General features: G+C 39.8%; 1 protein-coding gene across 1 annotated transcript; it reads right to left on the reverse strand.

Moving 5' to 3' along the window:
- Window positions 1-610: 610 nt before the first annotated feature.
- RFC4 (replication factor C subunit 4) lies at window positions 611-15,422 on the reverse strand. The gene is made up of 10 exons (XM_061452424.1): window positions 15,207-15,422; window positions 14,430-14,508; window positions 9,204-9,283; window positions 7,907-8,026; window positions 6,910-7,053; window positions 6,504-6,624; window positions 5,924-6,049; window positions 3,655-3,735; window positions 1,803-1,919; window positions 611-831 (listed from the first exon to the last, which is right to left on the reverse strand). The coding sequence occupies exons 1-10, from the start codon at window positions 15,338-15,340 to the stop codon at window positions 736-738; spliced, it is 1,098 nt and encodes a 365-aa protein (XP_061308408.1). The 5' UTR covers window positions 15,341-15,422; the 3' UTR covers window positions 611-735.
- Window positions 15,423-15,527: the final 105 nt, after the last annotated feature.

Raw genomic sequence — 15,527 nt, forward strand, 5'->3', positions numbered from 1 at the left:
GCTTAGTACTCTGTACAAAAATCCACTGTCTGCATCATTAGTATGCACTACCAGGCCCTGGAACTCTGCTACGAAGGAAAGGAACAGGTGCTCAAAGCAGCATCCATGAGAGAAACTGACCTAGAGATGCTCAACTATCCCCATGTTCTGTAGCTAGGCAGCAGATTTAAAACTCAGTTTGCCAGCAAGGATAGAAAGATACTGTAATATGAGCCACTCCCTTAGAGGATTACCTCCCCTTCACCCCATGGTTTTTCTTACATAGCTTGAGGGAAGTGTTGCAATAGAGTTAATAGTGTTTTGCGGTATTTAATGCTGAAAGAGCAGATAGAAATAGAGGCTATGCTCAGCCTGAGGCCTCATGGGTTGTATGTGATTGCTTTACTGCATCAATACTTTCAAAACCAATGTCAACTAAGAGGAACAATTCCTACTTTCTTCCTCTGCTTTCACCTGATGATGACTTCAGTATGTATATGCTCATTTTGTGATGTGTTTACCTTCCCAGGTACAAGTCGTCAACAACAAACTGCAAAGCACCACTGTCCCCTCAGCAGCTAGAGAGCACTCAAACGTAGTGTGAAAAAAACACCCAAATACTTCAGAAGGATCTTTTCCAACTGCTGAGCAGCCCTTTTATTGCAAAAAAACCCCAACCCACTACAAAAGCACCCAGACCCTTGCTCTAAGAACCTTGGCCACCTGTGAAAAAAAAGCTGCATGCTGCAGGAGTCATTAAGGGTTCTGTGTTAGCTGCTGCATCACCAAAGCACAGAGACTCATCAGCTGCAAGTATTCATCAGCGCCATCAGCCAAGCATTTGTCTACTTCCTGCAACAGAAAAGAGAAGGTAGAAGCCTCTTAAAACAGTGGTGCTCAAGACAGCTGTCCCTTTAGTTACAATGGGGAACACCAGATGATGTTCAACTGTTAATCAGCAATGACACCTCTGGCACACATCACTCAGCCATCACACCAACCTGGGACAAACTACCTCCATCTTCTCAGAGAGGCCAAGCCATGACAGCTTACAGGAAAGGATGCACCATTTGCTCTGCAAGTAACTGCTAGGAACAACACTATTCACTCTTCCTTAGTGATTTTAGCAAAACCTCCTGCCATTTCTTCTTGGTCAAAATTTAGCAAGTTAATGAGCTCTTTGGACAGGGCATATTTTACACACCAGAACAAAACTCTGCAATTTGCAGCTCCTGTTTAATTGCTGGTGCCAGGTGATAGGATGAGGAGTAAGAGCCATAAACTAAAACACAAGAAGTTTCAGCTCAGTGTGAGGAAGAACTTCTTTACACTGAGTGTGGCAGAGCACTGAACAGGCTGCTCAAGCAGGTTGTGGAGCCTCCCTCTCTGGAGACATTCAAAACCCACTGGTATGTGTTCCTGTGTAATCTGCTCTAGGTGGCCCAGTGGGGCTGCACTAGATGATCTCCACAGGTCCCTTCCAACCATAACTGTTCTGTAAGCTCATCTTAATTTTTCCTCCCACCTTGTATTAAAACAAGCCAAACCCCTAAAACCACAACCACCACTCCACCCCAAAAAGAACCAAACCCCAAACCTACAAATCTCCTTGAGTCCCATTAGAACAATATAATATGGCTAATAATTTACTTGGTTGGATTTCAGTTCCTTCTCATGAAATTTCTTGAGACAAAAATTTAGGTTCCACCAAGAAACACTCAGAACTAAAAATCAAAGCATTTTGGGAGAGAGTGCCTAAACAAGAATTAGTCAGTGGAGATGAATGTTGTTTTGTTGTGTTTTAACTCAGGCTACAGACTTACCGCAAGTTTCTCGACTATGACAGATTTCTGCTTGTCACTGTAATTTTCACTCTCAACAACAGCATCATGCAGCTGGTTTACAAGCTGAGCAACAGCATACCCATCATTTATGAGATTCTGTGTCAGGCAGAGAGGAACACAGAAACAATTCAGCAGCAGAAACACCACAAACTGGAAGACTAATCTAAAAAGTTGCCTGAACTGAGACTGTACTGAAATGTATTATGGAGCTTTTACATCTTAGAGGATGAGCTGGTAGGTTTGTATGCAGTCCAGCATCCCACCTGACAGCAACCCCAAGTGAGTGCCTCGGAAAGACTGCAAGAGCCTGGCACACACACAGCAATGATTTTCCCCAAATATTCTTCCAGCTTCTGACAATCTACATTTTGTGAGTTTGAGACATTTTAAGCATTTAACAACCTCCAATGAACCTGTCCAATCTTACTCTAAAATTAGGAAAGCATCCACAGCATCATGTGATAGTTTCACAGCCTTCACATTTTAAAGTGCCACCTACTTTATTTTCCTCATCCAGCAGCTGCCAGCCTCAGCCCCACAGAGATCTCTGCAGCCAGAACTTTTTTAATAAAATAAACTCCATGGCAATTAATGGTCACATTTATTTTTTTTTTTTTCCAAATCAGTAGTGCCCAGTTACAAAATCAAATGAGAACAGGTGTCCAGGAAGCCATTTATGCAGAGAGAAGTCTATGAAATTAGAAGAAGAGCTGGTGCAACCTTATTTTTCTGTACAGCAAAATATACACCTGCACTTTGCAGAAGCATGCATTCAAGTTGTGTCAACTGCATATCAAGCACTAATATTTGAAACAAAACCCCACCATTAAGTACCTGCTTGAGGAACTGGGGAGCAGTTCCAAACTACTGCATTAGATTTGATAGTGGTTTGATGAAACACTATACCAGCTCTAAGGATTTAGAAAATCCGTATCAACACATCTTAAGAGCAACACATTTTCAGACATCATGGCAAGTAAATGTGAAAGTGGAAAGCAGTGACATCTGCACAAACCATTCTAACATCTGCTGCCAGTTTCCAGACTCAGAATCAGAGGTCCTGCCAAAACCACCCGACGAGGCTCAGCCAAGGAAAAAGCAGGAGGCTGACCAATACCAGCTTTTTTCATATGGGCATGGAATGTTTCACTGGAAGGGAGAACATACTATGGCTTCCTCCCCTCTGTCAGAGACAACCCCTTGATTTAAAATCCAGTTCAAGACTGACTGAGCTTCCTTTAAACTCATGAGATGAGGAATTACCCATTCTTCAGAGCGAGTAAGAATCTCTTCTGTATTAAAGAAAACAGATCGACCTCTATGAAACCTTAGCTTATGCCACCTCCAGCAAGATCTATTTTAAGACACTGCAATTCGTAAGACAACTGTAATCACTGCTGTACTGTAAGACTGACATGAAATATGTTAAAACTGAGGACTTATTACAGTTTTATTCAGATACTTCTCATCTAACGCAGCTTCTGTGTAACTAAGGAAGGCAGTAGTCCAGAGACTAGGCCAGTACCCTGAAGACAGTTGTAAAGCCCTGAGCCAAGCATCTTGCTAGGAACTCCTACTCTGCCTAATTCAGCCTAACAGCTCCACATGTCATCAATTTAACTCACACTGGTATGGAATCTTATTTGCAACTTTGACAGCTCTTTTGGCAGCTCAGAAGGGAAAGATAAGGGTACTAACTGGTAAAAGACACACTTCCTGAAATGTCAATCCTAACTGACCTGAGGCCAAACATTCTTCAGCCCAGCAACAAAGGATTCAAAGGGCAGCAACCAAGAAAAACATTCAGGCTAGAGCACCAAGAGGACTCTACCTTTGCCAGTGCTTCCAGTTTCTCAAATGAACCACTCCAGCAGACAGACAGCAGTTCATCAATTTTTTCTCTAGGGATGACCTGTAACAAGAAGTTACATTTCTTAATTTCAACTCTGCAAGCTTAAATTGAAGTTGATGCTACAGTAACAAATACAAACTGTTTCTGAAGGAAACCCTTTTAGGGTTTCATTTCTCTACACACCCAACCACTTTCAAGCAAGTATATAACTAAAACTACCTAAATTCTAAGAGTCAAAGCTAGGCTGTAATGTTTGTCCTATAGTAGTGATATTAAAATAAGAACAATACAGTGATAGTGAATTGTCAAAGTCACCCTCATAAACACACTTATTCAGGACACTAAGTGGAGGGCCTACTTCAACAAGCCAGTGTTTTCAAAACTATTATATAACTAAGTGAAACAGCAAGTCATTTCTCTCCAGTGACACACTCAAAAAGCACAATGCAACACAATCAGACAATAAATCAGAAGAACAAAACACATCATTATTTAGCTTTGAGTAGGGAAGCACCGCACACCTTCTTTAGTCATTGTCATTCCTGTTGACTACCTAGACCATTTGGTTTCAAAGCTTATTTTTATCTTTTGGACTAAGTCCACTCCAGGGTCACAAAAGTTATGTACAACCAAGACCCTGAAGTCTTTATGAAGATGTAAAGTTGGGTTCCTTTGGTTTTGTCATGGTTTAAGCCCAGCTGGAAACTCAGAACCATGCAGCCGCTCACTCACTCCCCCCCTTCTTCCTCCCCCCAAGCTCCCAGAGGGATGGGGAGGAGAATCGAAAGAATGTAACTCCCACGGGTTGAGATAAGAGCAGTCCAGTAACTAAGGTATAACACAAAACCACTACTGCTACCACCAATAATAATAATGATAAGGGAAATAAAAAGGGGAGAGAATACAAACCACTAACCACCCACCAACTGATACCCAGGCCGACCCGAGCAGCAATCTAGCCCCTTCTGGGTAACTCCCCCCAGTTTATATACTGGGCATGACATGCTGTGGTATGGAATACCCCTTTGGCTAGTTTGGGTCAGATGTCCTATCTCTGCTTTCTCCCGACTTCCTCTCCTCCCTGGCAGAGCATGAGACTCAAAGTCCTTGGTAGGAGTGAACATTACTTAGCAACAACTAAAAACAGCGGTGTTATCAGTGCCGTTCCCAGGCTGAAAGTCAAAAACACAGCACTGCACCAGCTACTAAAAAAGAGAAAAAATGACTGCTATAGCTGAACTGAGGACAGATTTATATAAGCATTATTCAATAATGGAATTTCATGCTTTTCTTTCGTATCATTACAGTCAACTTCTGCCAGGTTTCTCTGAAATTGTGACTCACAGATATCTGGAAGTGAAACCCAGCTCCTTCCTACAGCCAGATACACAAAACTGAATGAGAAGTTCACCAAGGAAGTTGTTTAAAACTGGTCTGTAAAACATGCACAGTTGCAATAGCCTCTGGTTCCATCAAAGTGAGAACCCCACAGTGCTCCCAATTAGCTACAATGGCAGCACCTTCAAGGGAAGTGTGTCCATCATTAAAGCCATTTATTTTTCAGCTCCTCAACTCCAGATCTCACCTTTCTTGCTTTAGAGGGTAATTGTTTTGTTGCTATAGGAACACCTTCAGGAAAGTCTTATTTAAATGTATTTCCTCTCAGGTTTCTCTTGTCCCTGTCAGTTTTATCTATGTCATTCTATAAGAAATTTCTGCTGTTTTGTTAAAAAGCAACATCCTTGAAGAGGCGTTGTCACTGTGAACAGCGTTAAAATGAGTTAGGTGTTACTGTGTTAGGTGAAAATGAGCTGCTACTGAAAGCTACTCCCCTGTGGTGCTTCTAAACCATATTTTGCAATGATCTATACTTATATACACCCACATACATATAAATATACACGTATATAAAAGTGCCAAAAAGATGTTCTAGTCCACTGTCCCACAAAAAGCAATACATTTTGCATTCATGGGCAGAATATTTCAACTTCAGTTTCAATTATAAGACTATTTTACAGATTTCCATGACTTAGAGAATAAGTTGTTAGAAACTTGATATATAATAAGTGTACAAAACCAGGCCATCTTTAAAATTCTGGTGGTATGTATTGGCACCATACTGCAATATGAATGAGTATAAAACAATTTTTTAGTCAAACTTTGAGCAAAAGTAGATGTAGGTAGTCAGCAGACCTGCTACACAAATGCTTTCCAGATTAATTACAGGAGAAAACAAAGCATGGCTTACCCCAGCAATTTCAGTGACTATCTTCTCTGTGATCTCTTTCCCACCCATTAGGCGAGTGGCACTTTGAAGAAAAGTAATTGCTTTTCTTAAGTCCCCTTCTGACACTTTAACAAGGTACGACACTGCCTGGAAAATAATGTCAGAAAATGCCAAGTTATATGTTCACTGTTAATTAAAACACAGTAAGCTTTCTCAGAACACTGACTTTAAAACATCAAACAATGTCTAGAGCAGATGGTCGCACACACACACAATACACAAGTTACAAAGCAACCTCTCTACTTTTATAAATGTGTGATGGCAATGTCATAATGAAGCACGGTTTAATGCAACTATACTCAGCACAGAACAAAAAGCCCTATAGTTTTGCTTCAGTTTTCTCTGATGGACATTTCTCTGATTTTAGGAAGACTTAAAATTCAACCCATCTGTGGAAGGAGAATAACATTTAAGTGAGGTTATATATTTCCTCTAAATACAATTAAGAAGTCTGGAAAAGTATGCTGACTTAGCCCCTTTCAGTGCAATGCAATTATGCACCGTATTAAGCAACAAAATTACATGGCAACCAAGAAATTACCTCATTACTGATTTTTACTTGTTCCTTCTCAGAAACATCCAACAGCCTCTGCTGTTGGATTTTGTCTGACAAAGGCTTGAAGCGGAATTTGGAGCATCGAGATGTTAAAGGTTCAATTATTCTGAAAGAAAGGAAGGTTAAGTGTTTGGTAAATGAATGCATGGGTCAAGTTCATACAGATAAAGCTCTCAAGGCAGAAAAAGGCAAAATAACCTTAAACCCACACCTTTGTAAAAAATACAAGTTGAAACCTAAACATTGTCCTCAGACTCGTATTCACATAGCTACACCTCTACTACATCTCTAACTGAAAACTGTAGGTCAATCTCTCAGCAGGAGGGGGCAGGAAGAAACTACAGAAGAAAAATGGCAACAAATCCAAATAAGCTACAAATTCCACACATACCTGCTGATGTAGTTACAAATAAGGCAGAAACGCGTTGTTTTAGATTCTTTCTCCATTGTGCGTCTTAAGGCTGCCTGAGCTGCTGAAGTCATTGAGTCTGCTTCATCCAGGATTACAATTTTAAAAGGAGGACAAACTTTACCACTGAAAAATAAGAAATCTTTTATCCAGGAGACATGCAATGTATAGACCAAGCCAAAAACCAAACCAAACCAAAACTCAACCAAACAACAAAAACTCCATACCAGTGCAAACAGCAAGTCATAATTCATTTATTTTTACCTGACAAATAGAACATACTCAGTTAATTTTTTTCTGATTATGGACTGGTATTTGTAATAAAGGGGGGGACTGAGTTCCCATAGAAAGGCTGACACTTTAATACTACCAAATGTCCTCAAAAATATGTACTCTTAAGTTTCTTCTTTTAATAACCAATGCACTCTTCTTTTCCAAGCTTCCTGATTCCCAAAACTTCAAAGAACACTGCAATGGACTAATTTCAGTACATAAGATCACTTCTTGCCAGATAGCCCTGGCATGCAGTCTCTTTCTGCTACTTTCCACTGTTTTTTCCACACATATTGGCTTCACCCGCACAGGCCTTCTCGCCACCTTACGCCAGAATCTTGTTAGCATCTTAGAAACTAGCACCCATCTTGTAAGCAATGCTGCAGATTAGACATACTAGAGAAACAACTTCCACCAAAATTTACCCACAGAAGCTTTTCTATGGTAGTCAGACTACATTTACAAAGGCAATTACCTATCACCAAATCCAGAAGACTTGATCTTTTGGGGTTTTCCCTGTCTGCCTCTAACTCTAACAGAACTGGCCAAATTTCCTCCCAGGTATTCAAACTCTCAACGTGAAATTACATGAAGTCAAAGCTTAGTCCAAGCACTCTGTGTTGCAAATTCCTGGGCAGTGCTGACCCATCATTTGTATTAGAATTATAAATGAAAAAGAACCACAGGCTTTGTCCTAAGCACTTACTCTGAACGGCTTCCAGATGCAGTAAGTTGAGCAAAAGCCTTCACTTTCTCCCGAATTACTTGGATTCCACGCTCATCAGAGGCATTTAACTCAAGGACTCTTTGCCGGAATAATTCAGGACTGCAAAATTTTTATTACAACATATTAGTTGTTAGTTCTTGTAATGACGCATTATAAAGTATCTCAGTAACCCGTCTGGGCTTTCTGAACAGCAGGTATTATTTTTGCCGGCATTACTAAATAACATGCTTCATTAAAATACAGTTGAGGTATATGACTTTCCATTAGCTATTTTTACAATTGTGTCCCAGACTGTGAAAAACAATGAGGTGCAAAATTATACCAGTTATCGAGGAAAAAGAAAGCAGGAAGTTGGCTTCATAAGTTCAGAGCACTATATAATATGCCTTTCTACTTATATGTTGTGAGCAACATGGAGGAACAAGTAAAATGCTCAGATACAGTCACTGGTAGGGCTCTGCCATTGCAATGCTACCAGAAAGAAATATCTATAAAGTATAATACAGACAGTATTTAGCAGCAAGACTATACAGCAGCACCTCTGATTTAAAAAACAAACCAGCCAGTGGATTTTAAGTTCTGGGAATTCAAATAGACGTAAAATGTGAAACACTCTTCCTACTATTAAAATAGAAGTGGTTGTCTCTAAAAAGCAACATGAGTCAAAAATTAAAAACGATGATGGGGGGTGGTGGGGAGAGGTACTAAAGTCGGAATTAGAATTAGACTTGATTGTAACATCAAACCACCTTCTCGTCTTTTTTTTTTTTTTTCCCTTTTGGGTCACTGAATTCACTACTCAAAACCCCCAAGCATTACAAGTGAGTTGATGAACGTACACATGCTGAATTTTAGACTCCCACTATTATTTCTAGACACAATTCAATGGTGCATAACAAAAAGACTACAATTCAGGCATTTTATGAAGTACTTTGAGATCTATGTGTAGCTATCAGCTTACTGAATATTCCATTAAAACTGGCATCCCTTTACAAAGTTCAGTAAGGTATATGCAAGCCATTTTTTTCATACTCTTTGTTACAGAGTTATATGGTTCTTTGAAGTGTTGTAAGTCTATATTAGTAACAGAAAGCAAAGACTTGTGACAGGACAAAAGAGAAAGAAATCTCATATTAGAGCTGAATTACAATGTGAAGGTACTCCTGAAAAAGACCTAGAAGCTACGTAAGAGCAGGCAATGGCCAGAGACACTCCATCACATGATTAGAAGACATGTGATAGTTGATTACACCAAAGCAACTTGATTCCAGCTTACCCGTAGAGTTCTCTAGCAGCTGCTAAAATAGTGGAAGTCTTTCCAGTTCCAGGTGGGCCATAGAACAACAGATTGGGAAGCTGAAACAGCAACACACCATTTTATGAAAAGCAAATAAACAAAACAAACCACAAACAGGAACACCTACTAAAAATCTGTGTACCTCATAGACCATAAACTATCTACTCTTCCTGGTAAATAATATCAAGTCTTTCACTTTTAGGTCATTACAAATAGTGCTGTAAAGGATGACAAATAGTTGCTGTTTATAACACAGCATGAACAAGCTGTTATTTGGTGTTATGTTCTATCAAATTTAATACTTCAGTTTATCTTTTATTTTGATATATTCCCTCCAGGTCATGTTTGAGATTACTAAAGCTTACAGGACTTACTGTTACGACTGCAGTGACATGCAGATTTATCCAAGAATGTCCTTGAAATAGTCTGGGTAATATTAGCAGTGCAGGTGTCTCAAAACTTGTCACATGTTAACTATCCCTTACTTTCTCAGCTCCCCATATTCAAACCATGCCAAGAATTCTGTGCTGTCATTAACTTCAATAAATACAAGGTAGCTTGTGAATGCTGTAAGTGCAATGCAGAGATGCTTGTAAGGACTGACTGGACTGCCAGCATAGGGCTGGCAAATTTCTACACCCATCCAAGGATTTTTGAAGCAGGAGACCAGATTCTGAACCTAATTTTTTTAAGACATTAGGTTAACTGATCTTTCAAATAATTTTATTAATAACCTCAGCATGAAAAATAGGAATGTGTTAAAGGAACAGGCTGACACAGGAAGATCAAAGAAGTACAGCAAAGACTGCAGTAATGATTATAGGATGACATTTAGCAGCACAAAGCATAAAATCTCACAGCTTGAGAATACAACTAAATATCTGCTAGATGTCTGGAATTCATCAGCTGGAATAAATTAAAAGTTGCCAAAAGTCTGTCAGTCAGAGGAACAGTGTAAGCCTGTTTAACACAGTAGTCCTAAAATGTGCACTTTCAATGCAGATGGAAAATTACTCATACTAAGAGGGGGCTATTAAGGCTTAATCACGAAAGCTACACACAGTTCATATCATCCTTAGCCAAGGATGATGAATCCAAACTGGGAAAGGTGATTAAAGGAGTAAAGAACTTATTTTATGGGAAGTAAGTGACTTTTTTTTTTAAGAGTGTGATTTAGTTAGCTCAGCAAAACAAAAGCAAAGAGGGAATATGACTGTTCTCCATAAATATATCAGAGCAACACATAAGTTGGCAAAAATCAAATTTGTGTAAGTCAGTCATGACTACATTTTGGCTGAAATCAAGATGCTTTCTAATTAGCACGGGACTGCTAGCTTTCTATACTACAGACTTTCTATACTACAGCCTTCTATGCTATCAGACTGCAGTTGAAAACTGCTGCCTTTGACAGGGCGATGTTCCAGGTTTATATTCTTAGAACAAGAATCTAAGAGTCCCTCTGATCAACAGCAAAAAGACAAATCTCTCAGTTGGACTTGATTTTCAGCCCTTAATAAAGATTCTATTTTTAAAAAAGATCACCTAAATTAGATTAGAAAATTTTATGCTGAATATAGGAAGCAATGTAGACAGAATGGGAACAGCAAAACCAAACACATCCAAGTAGCAGAGAAAAATGCAGAAGTACACAGCCCATAATCAGAAAATGAAACAGAGACAGACCAGTTTGGTAACAAGCATCCCATTTCAACAACTGGGTAAGACACAAATAACAGATTCGGCTGTGTATGTACTGTAAAAGAACAGAATATTTTCAATCTTCCATCATTTTATAGCAAACAAATCCATTTCAAGTTTTGCCTACTCTACCAATCATTTCATTGTTTCCCTAGTTACTGAAAAGTAAACAGTACCTAGTGCAACCAAACACTTTTCCAAGTTTGATTACATGCCACAACAATTCTACTCCCCTGTATCTTTTAGGAAAGTTCCAGTGAAAGGAAATGTTAACTGAATGTCAGCTGAAAATTCACCTACCACTATGTTAGGTTAACACACTGCAAGGATAGGCATTTTCACGGAGATTCATAATTTCATGGCTCTATGCTAATTTGCATTTTACTAGTTCTCAAATCAAGCATTATCAGGTACCAAGTTTTAATAAGAATGTTTCTAATTCCATTAAATCCATACTTTATTAATGTTTGTTACAACTTGAATTATGCTTGTTTCTCACTAAAGTTATCACCAATATTTACACTACTTTTCCATCAAGCACAGCCTACTCCTTTATGCAACGGTGGCGGTATTTTTAAACCGGCTGCAACCTGATCTGGTTATCCATTTTTCCATGTCTGCCAGGCGTAAGCAGCAAACCTGCAGGCATCACCCTGCTTATGGGACAGTTACCACATATCGAGTGAACCCCAATTACTTTTCTAGAAGTTTCAGCACAAGTGAAGAGAAAAATTGCCACAATAATCCTACCCCTAACTCTCTTTTTTTCAGTCATTAAGATATCATCAAGTAAATAAAAACTAAAGAATACTTTGACACTTCTCAGTTTGTTTGCAAAAAAAAAACAACCAAGAACAAATCAACAGTCCTGGAAGACAGAAATCAGCTTCTCCAGTTCAAAACCACTTAGACTCTGTTTTCCCCAGTTTCTACCAAGACAGGTGCTTGCTATTACAAATGGAGATATATCAGGGACTTAAAAGTTCTGCTCCATTTAGCAGCTCCAAAACCAAGGCCTACAAATAGAGGCCAATCAACAAAGGACCCACTTTCCATTTTCAAGACTAAGGTTTAAATAAAGCACATTACACAAACCTACAGCATTGTCACAGCTGTTTCTTTGATCTCACCAGATCTCCAAACTCAATAAGAACTTTTGAAATAAGTACCAGCCACTTTAGAGTTTGAATTACACTTTTGTCTTTTTGACAGAATGAGTCCTTTCAAGAACTAATAAAAATATCCAAATTTTAAGTGTCAGATATTTTAAAGTACTTTCATGATTTTGTTCTCAAATGCCTTGCTGGATTTAGGTAGCTATGGCAAAATACAAAGCCTGTATTCATAAGCAGAAGTTGTAATTTGGCTTTTTAACTCAGGAGGCAAAAAGCCAACACAAGCATAAGAGGCTCATAATCTAAGAAACATTGCTGATCCAGAAGCTGTAAGGTTTTAAATAACTGTTGCTCAAAATAGAACTTCATAACCCATCACCTAAGCGATGTTCCACAACTGATACATCCAGACAGAGTAAGTGGCAGCACCTCCTTTCCTTAGCTGTTAGTAGTTCTTTACTAACCAACTCAACTGTACAAATACATAGTATATAGTACATAGCAACACTGCTACTGAAACACAAATTTCTATGGGTACAATGCTACACGACACGGTCACATTACAACAGCATTCTCAAAGTAAATTGAATCTGGAGACATAGCTACAGAAAGAAATTATAACAAGTCTTCCCAAGTTCTGTCACACAGGCTCCATTTTGGCTCTTCATGCTTAAGGTACTTCTGCTTTTGCAGGTTGATTAAATGAATATTTTTAGATAGAAATGAGCTCGTATTAGTCAAAACCAGAACTACAGAGCAAATTGCCTTAAGGTAAAATTTTCAAATACCAAAGACTACCTGTGCATATAGTGCATCAGAGCACACTACAAGTGAAAGACTTCTTGAATAAAACTCTGAAAGGTCCAAATTGTTTCTTTTAGGTCTCTGTGAGCAGAAAGCCATATCACAAATGTCATTTTCAGAACATCCTTACCAACCCCTTCCACTGGCACTTTTATGGCATTAGCAGTCCATGAAAACAGAAGAAGCTTTTGGAGCACAAGAATGATTCTTCTAGGCGAAATGTGGAACAAAAACCAACAACCAAACAAAAAATCTCATCATGTATGAGGGGAAGAATTGTTCAGATCTGCAGAAAAGCACAGCCATCTCTTGGCTACCTATTTTATACCTCCCTTCAACTCCCTCTCACCTGGTTTGGAGGAAATAAACATTGCTCATACTGAGTATTTACTGAACGATTATTCAAAAGCAAATGCAAGCATAAACAAAAGCAACTGAAAACGCTCTTAGGTCACAGAAGCAAACACTGCACTGAAGTCAGTGCAACTGTCATACTTGGCTTTTCAAAGCCAAAAACTTACTTAGAAACTTTTACCCCGAAACTCTAGAATCGGTATCTAAGTAGTATATATAGTTATAAGTATATACTGTTATGAGTGGCACTTAGAACTTAAACTTCCCTTATGACTAACAAGTGTATTTGTTTTAGTTTTTAGCAGTTTCACAGAAGCAATGATAGATCACTAGAACTGTTTAGGAGTGACTGGCAATCCAGACTTTAGTATGAAAAAGAAATTCCCCTCTTCTCTTAAACAGGAATGTCAAAAATATTATCTGAAAAGTAGCATAGAGACAACAAAAGCCTTTCCAGATTTGAAACTATTAACAAGAAGTGAATCAACTGAGTTTTTCCAGAAAGATTCAAACTACATCACAGAACTGACAATTTCACAACGTTAAGAGTGCTGGAAGCATCACAAATTTTACGCATATTTCGCAACATGCTATGAGGAAACCACTTAGCTTGTTCATAAAGTACCACTGGAAAAATCATTGCCTTGGTTTTGGCTGGGGTAGAGTTAATTTTTTTCTTAGTAGCTGGTACAGCACTGTGTTTCAGACTGCGTGAGAACAATGTTGATAACACACCAATATTTTAGTTGTTGCTGAGTAGTGCTCACGCTAAGTCAAGGACTTTTCACTTTCCCATGCTCTGACAGTGAGGTGGGGAACAAGAAGCTGGGGGAGGGAGCAGACACCTGAACTAGCCTAAGGGCTATTCCATATCATAGAATATCATGTTCAGTATATCAGCTGGGGGGAATCGGCTGGTAGCTACCAATTGCTGCTCAGAGACAGGTTGGACATTGGTCGGTGGTTGCTGAGGAACTGTACTGTGTATCACTTGTGTTTCTTTAGTTTTAGTCCTCTTTTTCCCCTTTTCTTCTTATATTATTTCAATTATTAAATTTATTCTTATCTCAACCCATGGGTTTCACTTTCTTTCCCCAATTCTCCTACTCATGCCTTGGGGCAGGAGAATGAGCTGTGTGGTACTCAGTTGTCTGTTGTGGTTAAACCACAAAAATGACAACTGCTGAGTTAGAAGTTTTCAAAGTTTCTGCCTAAACACACTTATTACACTCACATCAGCACCTTCCAAGGACTTTTTCAGCACAGCAACAACTTCATCCTGGAATGCGACTTCATCCACATTTTTGGGGCGACTAAAGAAGACATCAAATGCAATTTATTAGCTAACGGTTTCAGAAGAAAACAAAAATTGAGAAAAACAACACTTCCCTTTCTGATTACACTAAGTACTGAAGAATTGAGAAGGTTTAGTGTGAGGTGTCCCTGCCCATGGCAGGGGGGTTGGAACTAGATGATCTTAAGGTCCTTTCCAACCCTAACTATTCTATGATTCTATAATTTCATAGTTGAGGTCAAAATCATAACAAGATTATCTGCCTAATGCCTCTGGTCTGTATTACTGATCTAATTATTTGGGAAGCAGTTTGTCTATTTCTATTGTAAACACCCGCCTGAGCTGGTTTTAGAAGCAGAACTGTACTGCAGACTGCAATATTTTACCACTTTGTTAGCTGTTAACGGCTTCTCAAAACCAAAACATTTCCTACACTTTCACACCAAGCCAGTGATGAAAGGGCACAGGGGCCCTTGACAGGGGCAAGAGAAGCGTTTTCTGCTCACTAACACCAACAAGGGCTCTTACAGCAATTGATGGTGCTGGTTTTCCCCCATAACATAAGAAGTTAAAGCTGCTCTCCCAGGAGGAAACACCTACAACTCCCTTTGCTACGCACTCATTCCCTCTTCCACGCACCCCTCCAGAACCAGCCCCACCCACGATCAGCAACTGCACCCCCAGCCAGAGACCCCACCGCCTCAGAAAAACCCTTACTATTTCTCCACCCAGGGGATGGGTTTAGGCCTCTTGCCCTCCCCGCTGCACCCCGCTGCGCCGGCCGCACCCCTCTCCTTAGCAGTGAGGGGCTTGGTGCTGATGGTAGATGGGCCTTTGAGGAAGGCCTGCATAGCTCCGGCTGTCTCCTTCACCTCACAGCTTCCCCACCTCAGGAGCCGCCAGGCCGAACACAGCCGCGCACATACACGCGCCGCACCACAACCAGTCACAGCGGCAGCTCCCGCCAGACCTTCCCGCCAACCCACCACCGCCCGGGCCGGGGCGGGGCCGCTTCCGCCTGCCCAGGACCAACCACAG

Source organism: Pezoporus flaviventris, unplaced genomic scaffold, assembly GCF_033815535.1.
Source record: "Pezoporus flaviventris isolate CSIRO_AGI_PZ_B2104156 unplaced genomic scaffold, CSIRO_AGI_Pfla_v1 ptg000013l, whole genome shotgun sequence".
Lineage (NCBI taxonomy): Eukaryota > Metazoa > Chordata > Aves > Psittaciformes > Psittacidae > Pezoporus > Pezoporus flaviventris.

What these genes read in the sequence shown, in the direction of transcription:
- RFC4 (XM_061452424.1), bottom strand. Translation starts at nt 15,340, where the DNA reads ATGCAGGCCTTCCTCAAAGGCCCATCTACCATCAGCACCAAGCCCCTC. An exon ending in AAGTAAAAATCAGTAATGAG is followed by an intron (nt 6,050 to 6,503) that starts GTAATTTCTTGG and finishes ATTATTTTCCAG; the next exon opens with GCAGTGTCGTACCTTGTTAA. An exon ending in TAGTCACTGAAATTGCTGGG is followed by an intron (nt 3,736 to 5,923) that starts GTAAGCCATGCT and finishes TTCTTGTTACAG; the next exon opens with GTCATCCCTAGAGAAAAAAT.